The sequence below is a fragment of the Neltuma alba genome, unplaced genomic scaffold, assembly GCF_004799145.2.
Source record: "Neltuma alba isolate B1F8T4 unplaced genomic scaffold, ASM479914v2 tig00003442_pilon, whole genome shotgun sequence".
In the NCBI taxonomy this organism is placed as follows: domain Eukaryota; kingdom Viridiplantae; phylum Streptophyta; class Magnoliopsida; order Fabales; family Fabaceae; genus Neltuma; species Neltuma alba.
Window position 1 is genome coordinate 43,223 of NW_021633285.1, and position 17,678 is coordinate 60,900.

Consider the following 17,678-nt stretch of genomic DNA (forward strand, 5'->3'; position numbering starts at 1 on the left):
TTGAAATATTATTAATAATGTAAAAAATTAATAACATTAGAATTATATAAAAAAATTTAAAAAACAAAAAAAAATTATAAAAAGACTTAAAAGGGCCGGTCCTTTTAAGCCCTTGGCCCTCCAAGGCTTATTTCCTATTTGAAAAGAAAAATATCAAGCCCACTTCTTATAATTTCAAAGGCTAAATGGGCCGGCTCGACGGATTTGGTCCATTTTTCCAGCTCTAGCTGAATCTCATCTTACATGGGTCCTCTTTCAGAAAGAGTCCGTTCATAGGGATTATTTCCGCCATTTTTGTTTTCCCAACGTGAATTCTATGGGGCTAGCGCCTAGCGGTCTGTTTTGATTTCTGTTCTCATTCTTCGCTTTACTAATACACACGTAGGAATTTTTAGGCCAAAATAAATAAAAATTTATGCAAAGACAAATCGTGTTGACCAAATAAGCATCGGTGTTTTCTTTGCTTCTAACTTCGTCTCACATTTAGCAGCCTTTTATAATTAACGTGGGCTTATGTGTGTGCTGGCGAAGCTAATTTTGTGGTAGGGCCTACCGCTTTTGGTCAAGGAGCCATGTACGACCATCAAGGTTTAATTTATTTCTCTCTCTCTCTTTCTTCTTCAATTTTTTTTGAGAGCTTAGCAAACAATGTGTGGTTAGAAAAAAATTAACAGTGAAACGGTGAGATGACGACATACGACCGTCAAAGCCAGTTTTGAAATGAGAGGGAGATGGTGCGAGGTTAGTTTTCATTGGAAACGTTTAATGCAAAACGTCTAGAGACTTTGGAGTTTTTGGAAGATTTTATTTAGAATTGTCTTTTGATTTTATATGTTAATTTATATTTTGGGACGTATTTTTATTTGGGATTTTTTAAAAATATATTGTGTTAGTTAAACAGGTTAACTCACTTAATCAGTGAGCTAAATAAACAATATGAGCAGGTGATAATAAGAGCATAGTAAGGACATCTGAAATGGTGGAGGCAAAGTGATCATATTGGATCCACATGAAAGTGATATGCGTAACATGGCTCTCAAATTGTCTAAATTGGATCGTCTCCATTATGCCAAGGTGTGTGTACACAGCACGTCTTATTATTATGTTCTTTTAGTTTGATATGTTTTTTTTCCCCAAAATACATCTTTTATACTTATTTTATGAATTAGCACTAAATATTGATGAGATAGATACGACGATCCTCTTTCAAAATACAACGATCCTATCCCCTGATCATCATATAAATATATAATAAAATACTTAAAATTTTTACATTTTGTTTCTTGACACGTGTTGTTATGGTTTGTGTAACAGAATAAAGATTTGATTTCATAACTAATATGCGAAAGACGTTTAATAAAGACTTCTGAATTTATTGCCTACGATACGCAATTAAAACACTTGACTTTAATCAATGACATGGGACAAAAATAAATTAACTTTAATATACTTTGAAATCAATTAATATTAAGTGTTGGTTGCACTTTGGGGGAAAAAAAATAGAGTTTGGAATTTTTCAACTTTGATAGTGAAGTTTTGGAATCAATTTCAAGGGGAAAAAAATCTCTTGCCCGCTTCTTTTTCCGGTTTTGTCACTGTTCCCCTCTTAACTCTCCAAGAAGAACTTTGAAATCAAGAACTCAACGTAACATCCATGATATTTCAAACAGCAGGAAAGACAGTTGGCCACCCTTGCTCTTATTGTAAGTATAGTTCCCTCTCCCTCCTTCTCCCCTCACTCCTTGGTCCCACACCTCTCTGTCTCTACCATGAATCAAAGCTTCTAAAATGTTCCTTTCTGTTGCAGTCTCTGTCTTGGCCTGAAAAGACAAAATCTTCACAAATTTTCCCTCCATCTCTCTTCTCATTTTCTGGCGATCGTCTCGAGAGAGACAAACAAAACTCTATATATATAACCAGCTTGTTCTTGATGAATCGCATTCCCAGAAACACCCTCAAAGAAACAAAGTGTGCTGTGAGGCGCAAAGAAGATGAAGAAGGGACCCTGGAAGAGGATAGAAGATGCGATGTTGATAGAATACGTGAAGAAGCATGGCGAAGGAAACTGGAACAAGGTGCACAACAACACGGGGCTGGCTCGTAGCGGCAAAAGTTGCAGGCTCCGATGGACAAATCATCTTCGGCCTAACCTCAAGAAAGGCTCTTTTTCTCCAGACGAGCAAGATATGATCATCTACATGCACTCCAAGATCGGTAACAAATGGTCTCGCATTGCCTCTCTGGTAACTGCTTCATTCATCGACTGGTTTTTTTATGTTTGGTCCTGTCCATGATTTCATTGTCCCTCCCAATCTGCTGTAATTGTCTTCTTTTTCGGCATAATCTGACACCAACTGTTCTGATGATGGTGAATGGTGATGTTTCCTGGGCCTATCAGTTTTCCGGATGTTGGTTTTTAATATGAATCTGGCATATAGTTCATGAATATTCTCTCTCTTCCCCCCTTTCCCCCTCCCCACTTTGTCCATTTTTCTGTGTTATTTGCATTGCTTGCCCTTCATTAATTCCTTCATTTTTCCCTACCCTATTCCCTCCTCCTTTGGGAGTCAATGTTTTGCCAACTATTTGAACCTTCATCATGCGTCCATCAAATTATTGTTGCCGTTCTTTTTTTAATATTTATCCACTATAGCTCCTAATCTTGCACAGAATCAAACGCTTTCAGTTACTTGTCCCATATTTTAATATTTCCTTTCTATTGCACTTATATGTTCCCTGGAGTTGCAGTTACGTGGAAGAACCGACAACGATCGAGATAAAGAATTTCTGGAATACGAGGACGAAAAGATGCCTGAAAGATGGCGCGCCTCTTTATCCTCCTTCACTTCAACCCATCAACGTCCCTCCTTCTTCCTCCTCTCCCTCTTCTCCTGATCCCTTCCCCAACCTTCCTCTCCATAACACCACCAGTTTTCCTCATCTCAGCACCGCTCAGCTTGCTGCAAGTCTGGAGGGTCTTCTCTCAACTCTTGGTTCTCCAATGCCCTCCCTGCCCAGTCTTAGCATCATTGGTTGTCCTCTTAAATCCCTTCCTTGTTCGAATGCCTGCAATACTGACATGTGTCCCTCCCAAATTCCGCCAACGGCGTCCCCATCTCCTGCTTCAACCATCGCTCTGAATGATTACTCTCAAGCGGCGCCATTATTACCACCTCAACCAGACAACGGCCTGCGGGAGGATCTTCTTGGTCAGGCTCTTGCACTTCCTCACAACGACGACTCAACCATACCAAGTGACTTATCTAACCACAGGCATGATTCTCTCTCTTTCCCATCATCCACGGGTACGCCGGCGTTCTTTTTTTATGCGTTACGCATGTATTTGGCTCCTTTTTTCACTCATTAATTAATTGATCACAACTCGTGTTAACGTTAAGTTAAACTGGTGCACCATGTTGTTGTATGTGAATTCACAGGGGTGAATAGACAGAGTGCCGATGAGGATGCAGTGGGGGAGGACCATGACTTGTCAAGCTTGCTTGGCAGTTTTTCATCAGAAATGCCAATGCTTGATTCGTGTGGAGGGGAAGGCCAATCAAGCGCTTTTCCTGGCCCTGCTGCTCAGGAATTTCCTTGGGATCTTGGAAATCTCCGGAGCAACCTGCCTCCAGTGTGCTAAATTGCTTGCTCAGCATCTGCAACAAGAGAGTACAAGCTACTATATATATAATATGCATGTATGTATGTATATGTATGTGTAGGGTAAGCTTCATCGTACAGGATCAAAGATTAGAGCGCATACATAGCTCTTTCTAAAAAACCAAAGACAGAGAAAGAAATCAGCCTGATTGTAATGTAGGTTGGGACTTGGGATTAAAGTCATATCTGGCTTAGAGGTTCTATTAGACAGCTAGGGTGATGTCAAATACTGGTTGGGGGGGGGGGGGACAAAGAAAAAATATTTAAAAAAAAAAAAAAAGGTTCCCCTCGACTCGATCCTCCGCAATTTTTTTTTTTTAAAAAAAGGATAAGAACTGGTTTTAGGGTGGGCTAGTGAGTGGTGAACCGGTGATCCAGATGGAGTAAGCTTGAATGTCTCTTCGGATGCTATGTGCAAATCCTCCTGTAAGGATCGAATTTAATTTTTGGACCTGCAGAACTTTTTTTTTTTGGGGCCAACCTGAAGATTTTCTGTTTATAAAAAGACAAGCGAGACAATAAATTTATTCTTTCAATGAAAACCGGTTGAGTAAAATGCAACACATTCTCTTTCAGGCTAATTTAGTAACGGTTCTCTGTTTGGGCCTCCCAAGTCCACAAGTCATCTTGTTCCTCGACCTAGAGTTCCATTAGTGAAATAAACATAAGTTTTCCCCCCCTATATTTCGGCGCTAGAAAATGAACAGAATCTGAATAATTGTCTAATTGATTGGTATCCTGCGTTATACATATGAGAATTAGTCAAAAATCAAAGGAAACTAATCGTGGGTTCATGGTCTCGATTTCTACCTAAGCTATTTACAATTTTACATCAAACAAAGAAAAGGGCAGAGAGAATTTTATCAAAGAATTAATCTATTACGTAGTGACGAGCCCGGGCTTAAGATTGATAACGTAATTTCAAAGGGAAAACACAATCTCACCAAAAGAAAAGCACAACATTGAACGTATAGTTAAATTGAAAATGGCAATATTTGGAAGCCAGCAAGGTGATGGCAGCTGTATGAGAGGCAGCTAGGCATTTCAGCAGCCAAACCCATAAAAGAAAAATGCGAATATGAGCGCAAAGGAAAAGAGACAAGATAATGCTCGACATAGAAATTTGTGATGCACATCTCCAGATTTTGCCACGAAGCAAATTACGAACAATCCTCTGTTTCAATATTCTTGTGAACTTAGATAAATATTAATACTTCCCAGTTTCGCTCTCAGTTGAAATAGCAGCAGCAATAGCGTCATCCCGCCTCTCAATTTTCTTTTCTTTCGATTTTTCCATAGCCTTAACAAATGAAGGGAACTGTGAAGAAGGTCCCGTCTTTAAGACGACAACTCATCACTTCGTTGTTGGTTGACGAAATGGCACGTTATGCCACAGCTGACAGCTCTTTTGAAGAGAAGAATACAACAACAACAACAACAACAAGCCTTATCCCACTAGGTGGGGTCGGCTACATGAATCATACGACGCTATCGTGCTCTGTCAACAACCCAATCCTTAGATATGTTGTTAATTAGGAGGTCTCGTTCTGAAGAGAAGAATACTTCAGACATAATTAAATCATGTCCCCAAAAATTCATAGCTGAAATATGCTAGATAGAGTACGGGCAATGATTCTTCTCCTCTCCTTTTTTTTTTTTAAAGCTCCAAAAATATCACTAAGCACACTATCAAACAGATATGAGATGAGGGGTTTTATTAAAGATGAGGCCTTCTTCACAGTTCCCTTCATTTGTTATCGCAAATTTGCCAAGTATTTAGAATGTTACAAAGAAGCATAACTAAATCAGATCATATTTGCAAAGACAGGATTTCCATCACACTGCAACTAACAAAAACGTACGGGACTAAGACTGAATAATAAATGGCTAATCAGTAACTTCATGAATTGTATAGAAGTGCAGGCAGGGAAGAATCTAATATCGTAAACGAAACCAGTATTCGTAACTTGTGAACTTATATATGGTATCACAGGGACGATCTTGATTAGACCAATGAATAAGAAACACAGACAACCCACTATGGCATCCCGAATAGATCATTCCTCCTCTTTCGATAAATCACAGGCTACCAAACCAGTCCAATAGCATCTTCAGATGAAACATTTTTGGAAGTCCACTGACCATTAAACTCCCAACCAGTCACAACATGTCTTTGATGATATCAAGATTTAACGTATCACGAACTATAAGAAATAGACCCAGAAGAATGACAAGCATAATTCCTGATGACATGATCCGTTGCTCCACTTCCAGAGGGAGCTTCCTCCCGCCCCTGGCTGCCTCAATCAGTATCAAAGCCAATGTACCGCCATCTAAAGCAGGTAAAGGCAGCAGGTTTATAACAGCTAGGTTAAGATTGAGTATGGCAGCAAATTGGTAGAGACCATCAATGTTGGATCTTGCAACTTCTGCCCCAACAGCAATAATAGCCACAGGACCAGAAACCTTACCAGCTGTCTGTGAGAAGTTTAAAAATGTCTGCTTTAACCCATCTAGAACATTAGAAGCCAGACCCCAAAATTCTTTTCCTGAAAAGTTTATAGCTTCCAACAGATTTTTCGGTATAATCTTTTCTATCTTTACATTTGGTGATAACTGCACTCCAATCTTACCAGTTCCATCATAATTTTCATCTGGCGTGACTCCAATATCAAGGTTTTGTCCTCCCCTGTTAACCTTGAGCAACACGTATTTTTTCGGGTTCTTCTTGATGACGTCAACAACCTCGGTAACAGAATTGGGGCCAGGTTTAGGCAAATCGTTTCCATTAACCTCGAGAATGACATCACCAGGAAGCAAGCCGTCTCGAGAAGCAGCCGAAAAGGGTCGAACCTCAGGTACAGAGACACCAGGAAAGACCTCTTGCACAGGCAAACCAACGGACAGGACTTGAGCAAAGATAATAAGGAAGGCGAAAATTGTATTAGCAATCACACCAGCTGAAACTACAATTACTCTGTCCAATATTGGCCTGTTCTTCAGCAAATTTTCATCATCAACCGGAATGTTGCTGTCTGGATCATTATCAGGAAACCCCACAAAACCACCAAGAGGAAAAGCTCTAATAGAGTATTCTACATTTTTTGAATTGAATTTAGCTAAAATAGGACCAAACCCAATTGCAAATTTACTTACATGGATGCCTTGAAGACAGGCAGCAAGGAAGTGACCGCTCTCGTGAACAATAATAATCGCTGTTAAAACAGCAGCAGCCTCCAGTACAGACTGAGGGCCTTCGAAATTCCCATAATCAAACCCAGGGATGGCCCAAGTTCTGAAATCCACCCTATTTCCATGTGTACACCTACTCTTCTCAAACAAAAACCGCTTCTTGCAAGTGAAATTAATGTGTGGGGAAGCAAATGAGCAGCATATAGAAGAGCGGGAAGAATGAGGTTTTGGAAAGTGGATATTGAGGTTCAAAGAACGTTCTGAGATAGGGGACTTACAATTGGCTAATCTAATGATGGAACTGGAATAAGAGGGAGGAGAGGGGGAAAGGTTTATAACCATGGCTTCTGAGATAGTAAAGGAGTGACGAGGGAAGAAGGAAAGGCATGGACAGCGGGATCGGATAATACAGCACCTTTTTCATTTCTTGGGACCTGTGGAGGAGAAGCGAGAGAGATGTCTCCCTCTAATTTTCCACAAGTTGGATTGCATGAATCCGTATTTGTTATCCACAAAAGGCAGCCCAAAGCCGTGAGCTCGTGTGAAACTAGCGGCTCATCTCGCTCAAACTACTGGATCCTGTCTGATTCCGTTGGGCATCTTATGAGAAAAAACCAAAAGACCAAAAATGAATACGCGGCTCTTCTTGAGCCGTCCAATCATGCGCGCATGTGTTATTTTGCAAGATACTTTCCAATAATTTTTAATTAATTTTGCATTTATATTATTATTTTTCATTAAATCCTGTAATTTTATTGTTTCAACATTATCAGCCTTATGATGCTGTTTTGTGAATACCGTTAACCCTTATACAGGAATAACGGTATTAATAAAGTAAATGCTTTAACTAAAAAAAATGTATAAATACTAAATTAAAAATTAAAAGAAACTATATGTACTTATAAAATATACAGTTTTCACTAATTTTGCCTTCATATTTTACATTTTACAAATGTTAATAGGGCTTTCATATTTTTATTTTTGCATGGTATATAGGCAAGAGAGAGTTTAATGGTGATTGATATATATCATATTAATTACGTTAATTTTTAAAAAAACACTTTAAATTATATATATGATATTGATAAATATTACTGTTACGTCGGCGCAGTTGAATTCGAGCGCGTGCGAGGGGAAGGATATGGGCTAGTCTTTAAATATAATTAGATGGGGATCCCTTATAAAAACATGCAGAAAGATTATATCATTGACTTCTCATCACATTTGTATCACCCCCTTTAGCATTATTATTACTTGATATTATGCAACTAAATAATAGAGTTACTGTGACTGGGTAAACGATTACATTTTTTATATGTGTGTGTGTGTGTTATATGAAGTTTGAGGAATAAAATTATACTGTTCATTATTTTTCATACTGTCCCTTTTTATAATGGGGAGAAATAAAGAAGTCGTATGTTAAATGGTATGAGACTAAAATAAGTATATAAATGAAATAACTCATAAATTTAATACCTTCAACTTTTGAAGGTGACATGGAAATTAAAGTTGAACCAGTTTTCTTATGCATTATTATTGCAAGTTCCAAGCCTTAAAAAGAGCCAACCAAAAGGGGTTGTGATTACTACAAATTAAAAACGGGATATTAGGGAGAGGCTATATATTGATTTTTTATTATATGTAGATGTCAAGACAAAAAGGTCTGAGTTTGCGTGGTGGAACATCAATGGGAATCATCGACTTAGGGAGTGTTTGGGAACCCAATGGTTTCAGAAGCACTTTTCCGCAAAACGAAATAATCTCCTCATATTTACTTCGTAATCCGTAAAAGCACTTCTGAAACATGGTTTGGTTTCTATCCAAACACCCTTAAAAAGGTTTTCTTGAAATAAAACGCATGCGATCACTGCATTTGAATTGACAGATTCCAAAAAAATAAAGTTTCAACTTTTAACTATTTTGGTATGAATCTACGGGGTTAAAAGTTTGTGTGTCCATTATGTGATAAGGGTTTCTCCATGTACCTTCTCTCGTGCTGGTCACTTGCTAACTCTTCCTGAATGCTGAAATCACACCCCTCCTCTGCAATTTTCTGTGCAAATAATTTACAAAAATAAAATCATACATGGAAGAAGATATATTACTAGTAACTGGTAATGAAACATAATTAAATAACATACCTGCTTGTACCTGTATGTATTACATGTACACGAGATCATGAATCTGATGGAAGTAGTTAAAGCAAATCAATACAGAAAGCACACGCCTGAATTATTGGAGCTTCGAGTGGTCTTAATACTAGCAAGCTCCTGAAGGATTCCCTTCATTACCTTGCAAATGAAATGACTCTCATCACCATCATTTTTCTTCTGAGTCCCACGCGGCTTCCATATCAAGCGTATGGAATGAGGATAGCATTTTAAGCATACAAACACATGGGCCAGTCATTTGGAAATTAATTAATCCAACAATAATTCTGATGAACTGGCTAGTGCGGAGACTCTATTTTCTCTCAGTATATATCTCAAACTGCTTTAGGACAATCAAATCAGAATCTCAATCGCGTCAATTCCACCATATTTAAAGGCGGAGCTCTATTTCTTTGTCTTTCCACATCTTTTCTTTTGACATCCATATCTCTTGTTGACAATAAAAAAAGATAAACTGTTGGTGCAAGCTGTGATGGCCAACATGATAAGCCATTTTTTACCCACTCCAACTGAGAGGCTGATCCAATTATATATATCTTATCTTGGTTTTTGTGGCTTTCTCATCGTTTGTATGCATGATTGTTAGGCTACGCAATATATAGCGCTCCTTATCTCTAGCTAGATAGCTCAGGCCGTACCTCAAGCTCAAGGATATGTAATTGCAATTATTAATGATTTGATGTATTGACATTTCTTTTTTTTTTTTCCTCTGAAAAAACAATATGCAGGAGATGAAAGAGAGACGACAAGTCTATACAAGACAGATCTATCTAGACAGGAATTGAAGAAAAAATAAGAAAACTTGGTAGCTAGTCAGAGATCAAATAGACCACACACACACTTCCTATCCGACAGAAGCACCGATAAGCATGTTCAGTCTTGACATCCTTTTATGCTTAAATATTACGAAATCCTGCATTAATATATACGTCTTTTGCTTAATTTAATGTCTTCAGTACTCACTTTTACACCATGGCTTATTCCAATAACTGCAAGCTTTGGGTTTGATATATATTATATTTATTGCTTTTGCTGGAGTTCAAAATACTACTTTCAGTTCTTAATATAGGATCTCGTTTGACTCTTATTTTGGTCCTAAATATAAGACCCTAATTCACTTTGTGTCTAATATTTATGCATTCTTTTTCAAAATAGTCCTTTTAATAATGGTAGTTCTAGCCAATAAACTTGATTAGTAAGGATATTTTAGGAAAGATAACACTTCTTTATGACAAATAACTAACTTAACTTCTTTTCTTAATCTCCTCAAATTAGTCAATTAACTCTTATAATTAGGACCGGAGGTAGTAGCACAGTTACTAAACCAGTAACTGAACTAATTAAATCTAATATGACTGTAAATGCGATCTGCAAGCTTTCTATCTGTTATCTACACATAACACAAATGAACTCGGCGGATATATTGGCAAGCGGAAGAAAAGTAACATTCTTTGCATAGGAATCAAAAGAAAAAGAGAAAAGAGAAAATAAAGGACAAGAACAGAGGAATGAATGAGAGGGAAAGAAGGAAAAGAAAAGAGAATATGACTTAGCAGAGAATAAATGAACATACCTGCAGAAGTAGTCGACATGTGATATTTATATATGTAGTTGGAGGGAAGAGAAGTGCAAAATGAGATATTGACGCGGCTCAATTAAACTACATGGCTTCTTCTTCACATATAACCATGTCTTCAAATTGAGGCGCGCCAATACCTTTTATTCATGCTTCCCCCTTCCCCATCACCTCTCGGAATCCAAAAGCACCGTGCACAGTACACACAGACATATTCTTCAGCCAAGAAAAGATAGAAAGCAATAATGGGAGATAGATGCTCATGATATGGAAGCTTTACAGAAGAGTCGAGTGGCTTTTAATGGGTACAGCAGCGATTCTCTTGGTGAGATCCGCGCCAAAAAGCCGAAAGAATAATCAAACACTGCTTATGTGTGGTTATGTACGTTTGCACTATTTGACTGACCTTTTTTCTCCCCCATCTCCACGTAGGGACCAGTTTTCCTTTTGCTTTCATTGGTCTGTTCTGGTTTTTTTGGCTCCTTATTTTCAGTGCATTACCACTTCTTTTCCTCATTCTACACTGTTTCCTATTTACTATATACATAGCTAGGTCACCTAGTGGTATGGCATCCACCATGATTTATGATTGATGCCTCTCCCCGCATCAAGTTTGGCTTCTGTTCGAATCAAATTAACTAGAAGCCTCTTTTCAATTAAAACTCAAGATTCCAGGATAAATAATATAATGAATTCTCCAAATATATCGACATATTGTGCCTAGTATGCTAGTCCTCACCTTTCCAGGAGAGACAACACTTCTTATTTTGACGTGTAAAATAATTTAAACAAGATCATTACTGTATAACTGGACATAGATGCCTATGGTATTGGGAAGTAGAGCTGATGTCCATAGTTCCTCCTCTTTATTTTTTTATTTAAATTGTCATAAAATTTACCCAACATTGTGGACCACTAAAATTGATATACATCGTTTTCTAACTGTTAGAGAATATACATATGTAGTATGCCATCATCAAGTTTTCCGAACTTATGATTCTCTTACACATACCATATATATCAATTATGATATCCCTTCCTCCTATCTTATTAGGTTAGCCATGAGTTCCAAGAAAAAACCACTTCATTCGTTTTAAGAAATCCAGCGTATTTAACTATCTGTAAATTAAAAGAGCATGTATAATTTGTACTGTGAGAATGGACTCTCTCCCTCTCTGTGTCTGTTTTTTCCCTTGGGGCAGTGGGGTAGTCACGGACCAGCCAAGAATGGGGAGACCCGCAAATTGCTCAATTTTCATACTGTCACAAATCTCTTGGGGAAACACCTACTCACCTAACTCTTGGAAATTAAAGCCCTATTCTCTCTTTGTATATTGCATTGTGGATTTAGATATGTCCCATTCATAAACACCTTGCAGATTCTTGATAGGTCAATCACTATCCGTCTCTTTCTGCTTTGACTTCCTCTGCGACTGTTTTCATTATTGTTAATCGCAGATCCTCCGTCTTGTTGCTTTTCATCTTAGGATTCCATTTAGTGGCTGCTACATACTGCTTAGTTTTTATTTTGGAAGGCCAAAAGTGGTACTGCCTCTTGTGATATTCTTTTTATAGGGATCAGAGAGGTATAAATTACATGCTAGTTATGCTGATTTTCTCTTTATAGTGAATCTAGCTCCTAATATAAGTCATCATTATTTCTCGGCTTAGAAACTAACAATTTATGGATGATAACAAGTGCAAATTGAGCTAACTCGACCAAACATAATAATGCAAATTAAAGCGAAAATTATATTTATTGTTATTCCAACCGAGTACTTGCGCAGGAATAAACTGAAAGGACGTTTAGGAAATCCATGTCTGATCTATATTTTCCTCTTTTAAACCTTGATCCCCTTTCCTGGATTCTCGTCCTCCACAATTTTCCCAGTTCGAGTTCTTTTTGTATTCTTTTTCTTTTATATTTTTTTCTTCCAGCTCTGACTTTGAAGAATACGTGTGATGTTCAAGTCATTTTTATTCACGTACCTCAATGTTGAACTCGATTCCTGATACCACCATGGTACATATTCCTTTTACATCTAACAAAGGAAGCAGCAACTCAAGTACCATGTTTTTAAATACTTTAAAAAGTGAAGAAATACTTAAAATGAAAATCATAAATAATGATATATTAACAAAATCCCTATAGCGGACTCGTGAGCTGTGCTCCGTTCTTGCGCACTTTATGTAATGTATACATGAAAAATGTGTCCTAGTTATTATGAATGCATGAATAAGTTCAATATAGTCCAAAACATTTTTGGGTGAAAAAAAAATGCTATATTGTAATTTAATTTTATGGGTTTGAGCATAAAGCTATTTGAGAAGTGCGAAGCGTGATTTTTTTTTTCCTTTGAAAAATGACAAATTAAAGTCCGCCGAAAGATAATGACATTTAAAGACCTTACATCCTAAAAACGACATTAAAAGAAAACACTCAAGTCCTTGGCTGATAGGAAATCAGTTGCACCAAAATACCTCTATAGTTTGCAACTGTATTGTCTACAATTTTCAACTAAATTTTTTAATTTTAGAACTAAAACAATATACGAACCTAAAACTGATTATTGGAATAATTTATAATTGTACGAATGGGGAGGAGAAATATCGTATGAGGGGAAGGAGTTCGGGCCGAAGCAATGATACCCAATTAAGGGTCTACTGTATGCTGGGCTGAGTCTTGTCCTTGCTTCCCATCTCTGGGCCCACTTTTCATGGACCTCGTCAACTTCTCCAAATGGATCGATCATCGATAATAGGCATGCCCACTTGTTAGCCGTTTGAGTCACTTAACTCAGTATTGTGCCCAGATCAGCCATAACGTCGTAATTAGCTGGTTTGTACTTTGGACGGTAATGGAATTTATTCTGTTCTGTTTAGTTTTTGTTCAAACATGGTGCCTTCCTATATTGATTGAAATGATTATCAAAATAGTACCGCTTTACAAGCCTCCGCTGAAAAAGAAAATAGGTCGACGGGATGGTGATATATATATATATAAGGTGAATTGAAAGTCCAATATCGGCAAAGAATGATCATTGAAACCTACCACTTTGCTCTGAGTTAATTTTCTGATATGCCCATTCAGAACCGTCCGCAATTTAATTCCACACAGAGCGTTAGCAAATGAAGGCGCGTTGGCAGAGTTGACCAGCTCAAATTAACTCAACAACATCCATCTACTTCATGCAGAAGTAAGGGTGCTGCCCTTCCATACATACTGCTTTGTCTAAATTAGTAATTACTCCGCGTTTGACTTCTTATCCACTTGTTCCTCAACTTGCAAAATATTTCTGAGTTCAGGACGACATGCAGTTTAACAAAGGCTAAGAGACGACGAAAAATTGAGCAGCTTCTTAAAGGTTAACACCCACACACAGAAGTTCGAGAAACTTTAAAATGTCTTTGATGATCGATCAGAGCATGCGTCCTCTGGGATGATCTTAGCACTGCGTCTGCTAAACTATATAGTCATTTTCTGATGTGCCGCTAATGCACCATGGAAGTTATTCGTAGTGGATTGAAGTGCATTATATCTACCATTGCATGTATATTTGAATTTCCTTGTTTCGTCACAACATTAAATGTTAGGGCCACTCCCCAACGGTTCAGAACATGCACCAATTAATGGTTGCCCAATGGAACAGTCATGGAGGCTAGCGGACGAAGCCTATAAAAGGCATAGACTGATAGCAAGGAACTGCAAGCTCATACACATTGCTTTGCCTTCCTTTAGACACTTTCGTGAGAAGAAGCAATGGCAGGTTTCTGTCGAAAATCGCTCTTGACGGCTGTTCTCGTTCTCTGCATTGTTCTTCAATTAAGTTGGATTACTGTTGGAGATAATAGCAGGCTTGAGGAGGCTAGGTTCAGAGACGGTGGCTGCCGATTTGGACCTGGACCACGCTGCAGAGGTTGGTTTGGTCCTCGTGGGCCTCGCGGCCCTCGCGGTGGAGGAGGTGGATTTGGTGGTGGTCCTCGGGGAGAAGTCGGAGGAGGAGGAGGGGGTTTTGGTGGCGGAGGAGGCATTGGTGCTGGTGGAGGTGGGGGTAGAGGAGGTGGCGGTGGGGGTGGGGGTTCAGGACACGGTGGAGGCTTTGGAGCTGGAGGTGGTGTCGGGGGAGGTTCTGGAGGCATAGGTGGTGGCGGTGGGGGAGGAGGTGGAGGCGGCGGGGGAGGATTGGGTGGCAGTTCAGGACATGGTGGAGGCTTTGGAGCTGGAGGTGGTATAGGTGGAGGTTCTGGAGGCACGGGGGGTGGGGGTGGAGGTGGGGGAGGGGGAGGAGGTGGTGGGGGGGTGTGGGTGGCGGTTGGGGCGTGGTGGAGGCTTTGGGAGCTGGAGGTGGTATAGGTGGAGGTTCTGAAGGCACAGGAGGTGGTGGGGGAGGAGGGGGAGGTGGCGGTGGTGGGTTGGGTGGCGGTTCAGGACATGGAGGAGGCTTTGGAGCTGGGGGTGGTGTTGGTGGAGGCGCAGGGGGCTTAGGTGGTGGTGGTGGGAGAGGAGTAGGGGATGGTAGGGGCAGAGGAATAGGAGGAGGGGGAGGATTTGGAATAGGAATCGGGATTGGAATAGGAGTAGGAGCTGGCAATGGCCATGGATCTGGCACGGGCTCTGGCAGTGGCGGCGGCGGTCGACATTAAGCTTAATGTTGTTATTCCCTTGTTGCAGTTCACGTATTTTTTCCATATCGCTGGTTTGGCCCGACTTCTATTTAGCCACTGCTTCATTTTGAGCGGTCGTTTTGGGGCGAAGACAGGTCATGTTGTTATTATCATTAATAAATATTATAAAAATTCCATCAAAATATCTAACCCTTGATATTTGACGGACATTACATGCAGTCTAAGAGTGCAGATTATATTGCATGGGAGATTAACGATAGTTTTTTCAAAGGCAAATTATTCTAGAAAGGCGGACAGTTTAAAGGAGTTGAGAAAGTCAAATGCATTTGGGAGCCTTTGGAAAAAGAATGTTGCATACCAAAAATAGGAAACCGGAAAATGAGTGGAGAGGCGCATCTGCAGCTAAACTAAATGGCCAGGAAAAATGCTGGAGAAATAAATTAACTAACATGCTGCGGACATCAAAAATAAGATGGGAATGACTAACTGCGGTCTTTATCAAGTTTCACATTTGAACGTCGTAGAGAAGCAAGAGTTTCTTTGTCATTAACCAACCAACCATCTATTTGGCACGTACAAGGCATAGGCACAGCACAGTCTGCAACTCCGGCCGATTCAAAAACAAGCCGCTCACTCGCGTCCTTCATTCTTAGGGTTTCGTATATTGTTATTTGCAGAAGAAGATGTTGGTGCCGGTGTTTTCGGTGATAGCTGGGGAGTTGACTGTGATACTGCTTCTGCTATTCAAGGACGCGCTGAGGCAGGTGGTGATCATGAGCTTGGATCGGCTGAAGCAGGGTCGGGGCCCCGTCGTCGTTAAGGACTGTGGACGGCACACTCTTCGTGCTCTTTGCTTCCAGCCTCTATAACGTCGTCTCCATCCACCAGCGCAGCGTTAGCGACTCTACCGCCGTCAACCCCACCGATCAGTTCCTTATGTATAAGCATTTGCTCGAAGCTTCTGCCATCGGTGATTTTCCATCTCCCTCCCTCTTCTTTCTTTTTACCATCCTCTCAATCTGACCATCCTACCCTGATCGACAATTTCATCCCCGCCAAAACTGAGCATGACAATGGCCATATCGTAGTTATCTTATTGGGCTTCTGGCCCATCTAAAAGAATGAACCAACAAGTTTAAGCCCATATAGGAGAGCATTGGGCCTTGCTCTCTTCATATCTGAACTAATGAAAGCAGCGTCATGCCCCATGTGAACGTTCGCAGTTGTTATAACGTCTCTCAGCCAAGTCAAATTCCATTTTGATAAAACGAATTTTAAAAACGCAACATTATCTCTGGAAAAATGATGACGCTAAACGAAAAACACTGCGAAAGGTAAATTGTTTTGATAGGAATTGAACATTTTGAAGGAATTGGAAAAGTCGACAAAGATATAATTATGATGTGACAATTAGTTCATTCTGGCTTTTTGGACATTAGATCATTCAGCTTCTAAGTGTTAGTTCATCATTTGAACTGCGGAATGTGAGGAGTGCATAATTGGAAAAGAATGAGCAGAGAAAAGTGATACAAGTTTCTTACGCATATGTATCACAGTAATGCTTGCCTTGGTTAAGTATCTAGTTCAAATCACTGTAATATAGGGATTTCTTGTTTGGGATGCTGGAAGGGATTTTAAAATATTCTTTGATTATAGATTTACCCTCTCATGGCAGGATTTTGGTATTGCATATTATTCATTGTTTACAGGCAGTTTGCTGTAAACCCCTATAGTTTTCTTTATACTGGATAAGATTATATTTCATGCAACAAAATTGGTTCTGTGTCAATATCTTGTTTCTCCTTGCATAAGCAATTTGTTCTTCTGTTAGTATATCTCAGATCGAATACCGTACATATATGTGTGTGTTGTGTATGTTATATGGCGAATTTGATATTTTCAGGGTTTGCACTGTGCCTCTCTCTGATGATTGATAGATTCCACAATTACATAAGAGAGCTTCGGACGCTGAGGAACAGCATGGAGGCGGCTAAGAAGCAAATTCGAAGTGTCCAGGATGGTAAAAAGTGAGTACTGAAGAGGAAAAACCATTGGTTGAAGAGAGGTAGCCGTATTGAGGCCCAAAGTTAAGCAGCTGGAATCTGAATGTGAGGTGAAAAGATGGCAAGGCTAAGGCTTTGGAAGTTGAAGTAGAGTCTCTTAAGAAGCAATCTGAGGGATTACTCGTGGAATACAATAAACTCTGGCAGACAATCAGAATCTCCGGTCTCAGCTGGAGGCCTGATAAGTGATAACAACAAACAAATACATTGCAAACCAGTTAATTTTTCCTTTCAGTTTTATCAGATTTCGTCCTGTTGAAACGTTCAGGTTTCCAAACCCAGAATGGGGAGGTCATCGATGGAGTTATATTTTTATGTGTATAAAGATTTTAGACTGATTCTCTTCGTGATCTCAGTAAACTAAAACTGGCCTTTTTTTCTTGTTTGATA

General features: G+C 39.4%; 2 protein-coding genes and 1 pseudogene across 2 annotated transcripts; 2 read left to right on the forward strand and 1 right to left on the reverse strand.

Annotated features, from left to right (window-relative positions):
- Positions 1-5,449: 5,449 nt before the first annotated feature.
- On the reverse strand, positions 5,450-7,422 carry LOC114741610 (membrane metalloprotease ARASP, chloroplastic-like). The gene has a single exon (XM_028929876.1). It carries the CDS (start codon positions 7,192-7,194, stop codon positions 5,821-5,823), a length of 1,374 nt encoding a protein of 457 aa, XP_028785709.1. The 5' UTR covers positions 7,195-7,422; the 3' UTR covers positions 5,450-5,820.
- A 6,937-nt stretch (positions 7,423-14,359) lies between these two features.
- LOC114741607 (glycine-rich cell wall structural protein 1-like) lies at positions 14,360-15,243 on the forward strand. The gene is made up of 2 exons (XM_028929874.1): positions 14,360-14,870; positions 14,954-15,243. Exons 1-2 carry the CDS (start codon positions 14,360-14,362, stop codon positions 15,241-15,243), a joined length of 801 nt encoding a protein of 266 aa, XP_028785707.1.
- A 665-nt stretch (positions 15,244-15,908) lies between these two features.
- LOC114741602 (uncharacterized) lies at positions 15,909-17,470 on the forward strand (annotated as a pseudogene).
- The last annotated feature ends 208 nt before the right edge of the window (positions 17,471-17,678 follow it).

Excerpts from the sequence above, each read along its gene's own strand:
- LOC114741607 (XM_028929874.1), top strand. The coding sequence starts at position 14,360 with ATGGCAGGTTTCTGTCGAAAATCGCTCTTGACGGCTGTTCTCGTTCTC. Across the intron at positions 14,871-14,953 it reads CACGGGGGGTGGGGGTGGAG|GTGGAGGTTCTGAAGGCACA; the intron begins GTGGGGGAGGGG and ends GAGGTGGTATAG.
- LOC114741610 (XM_028929876.1), bottom strand. The coding sequence starts at position 7,194 with ATGGTTATAAACCTTTCCCCCTCTCCTCCCTCTTATTCCAGTTCCATC.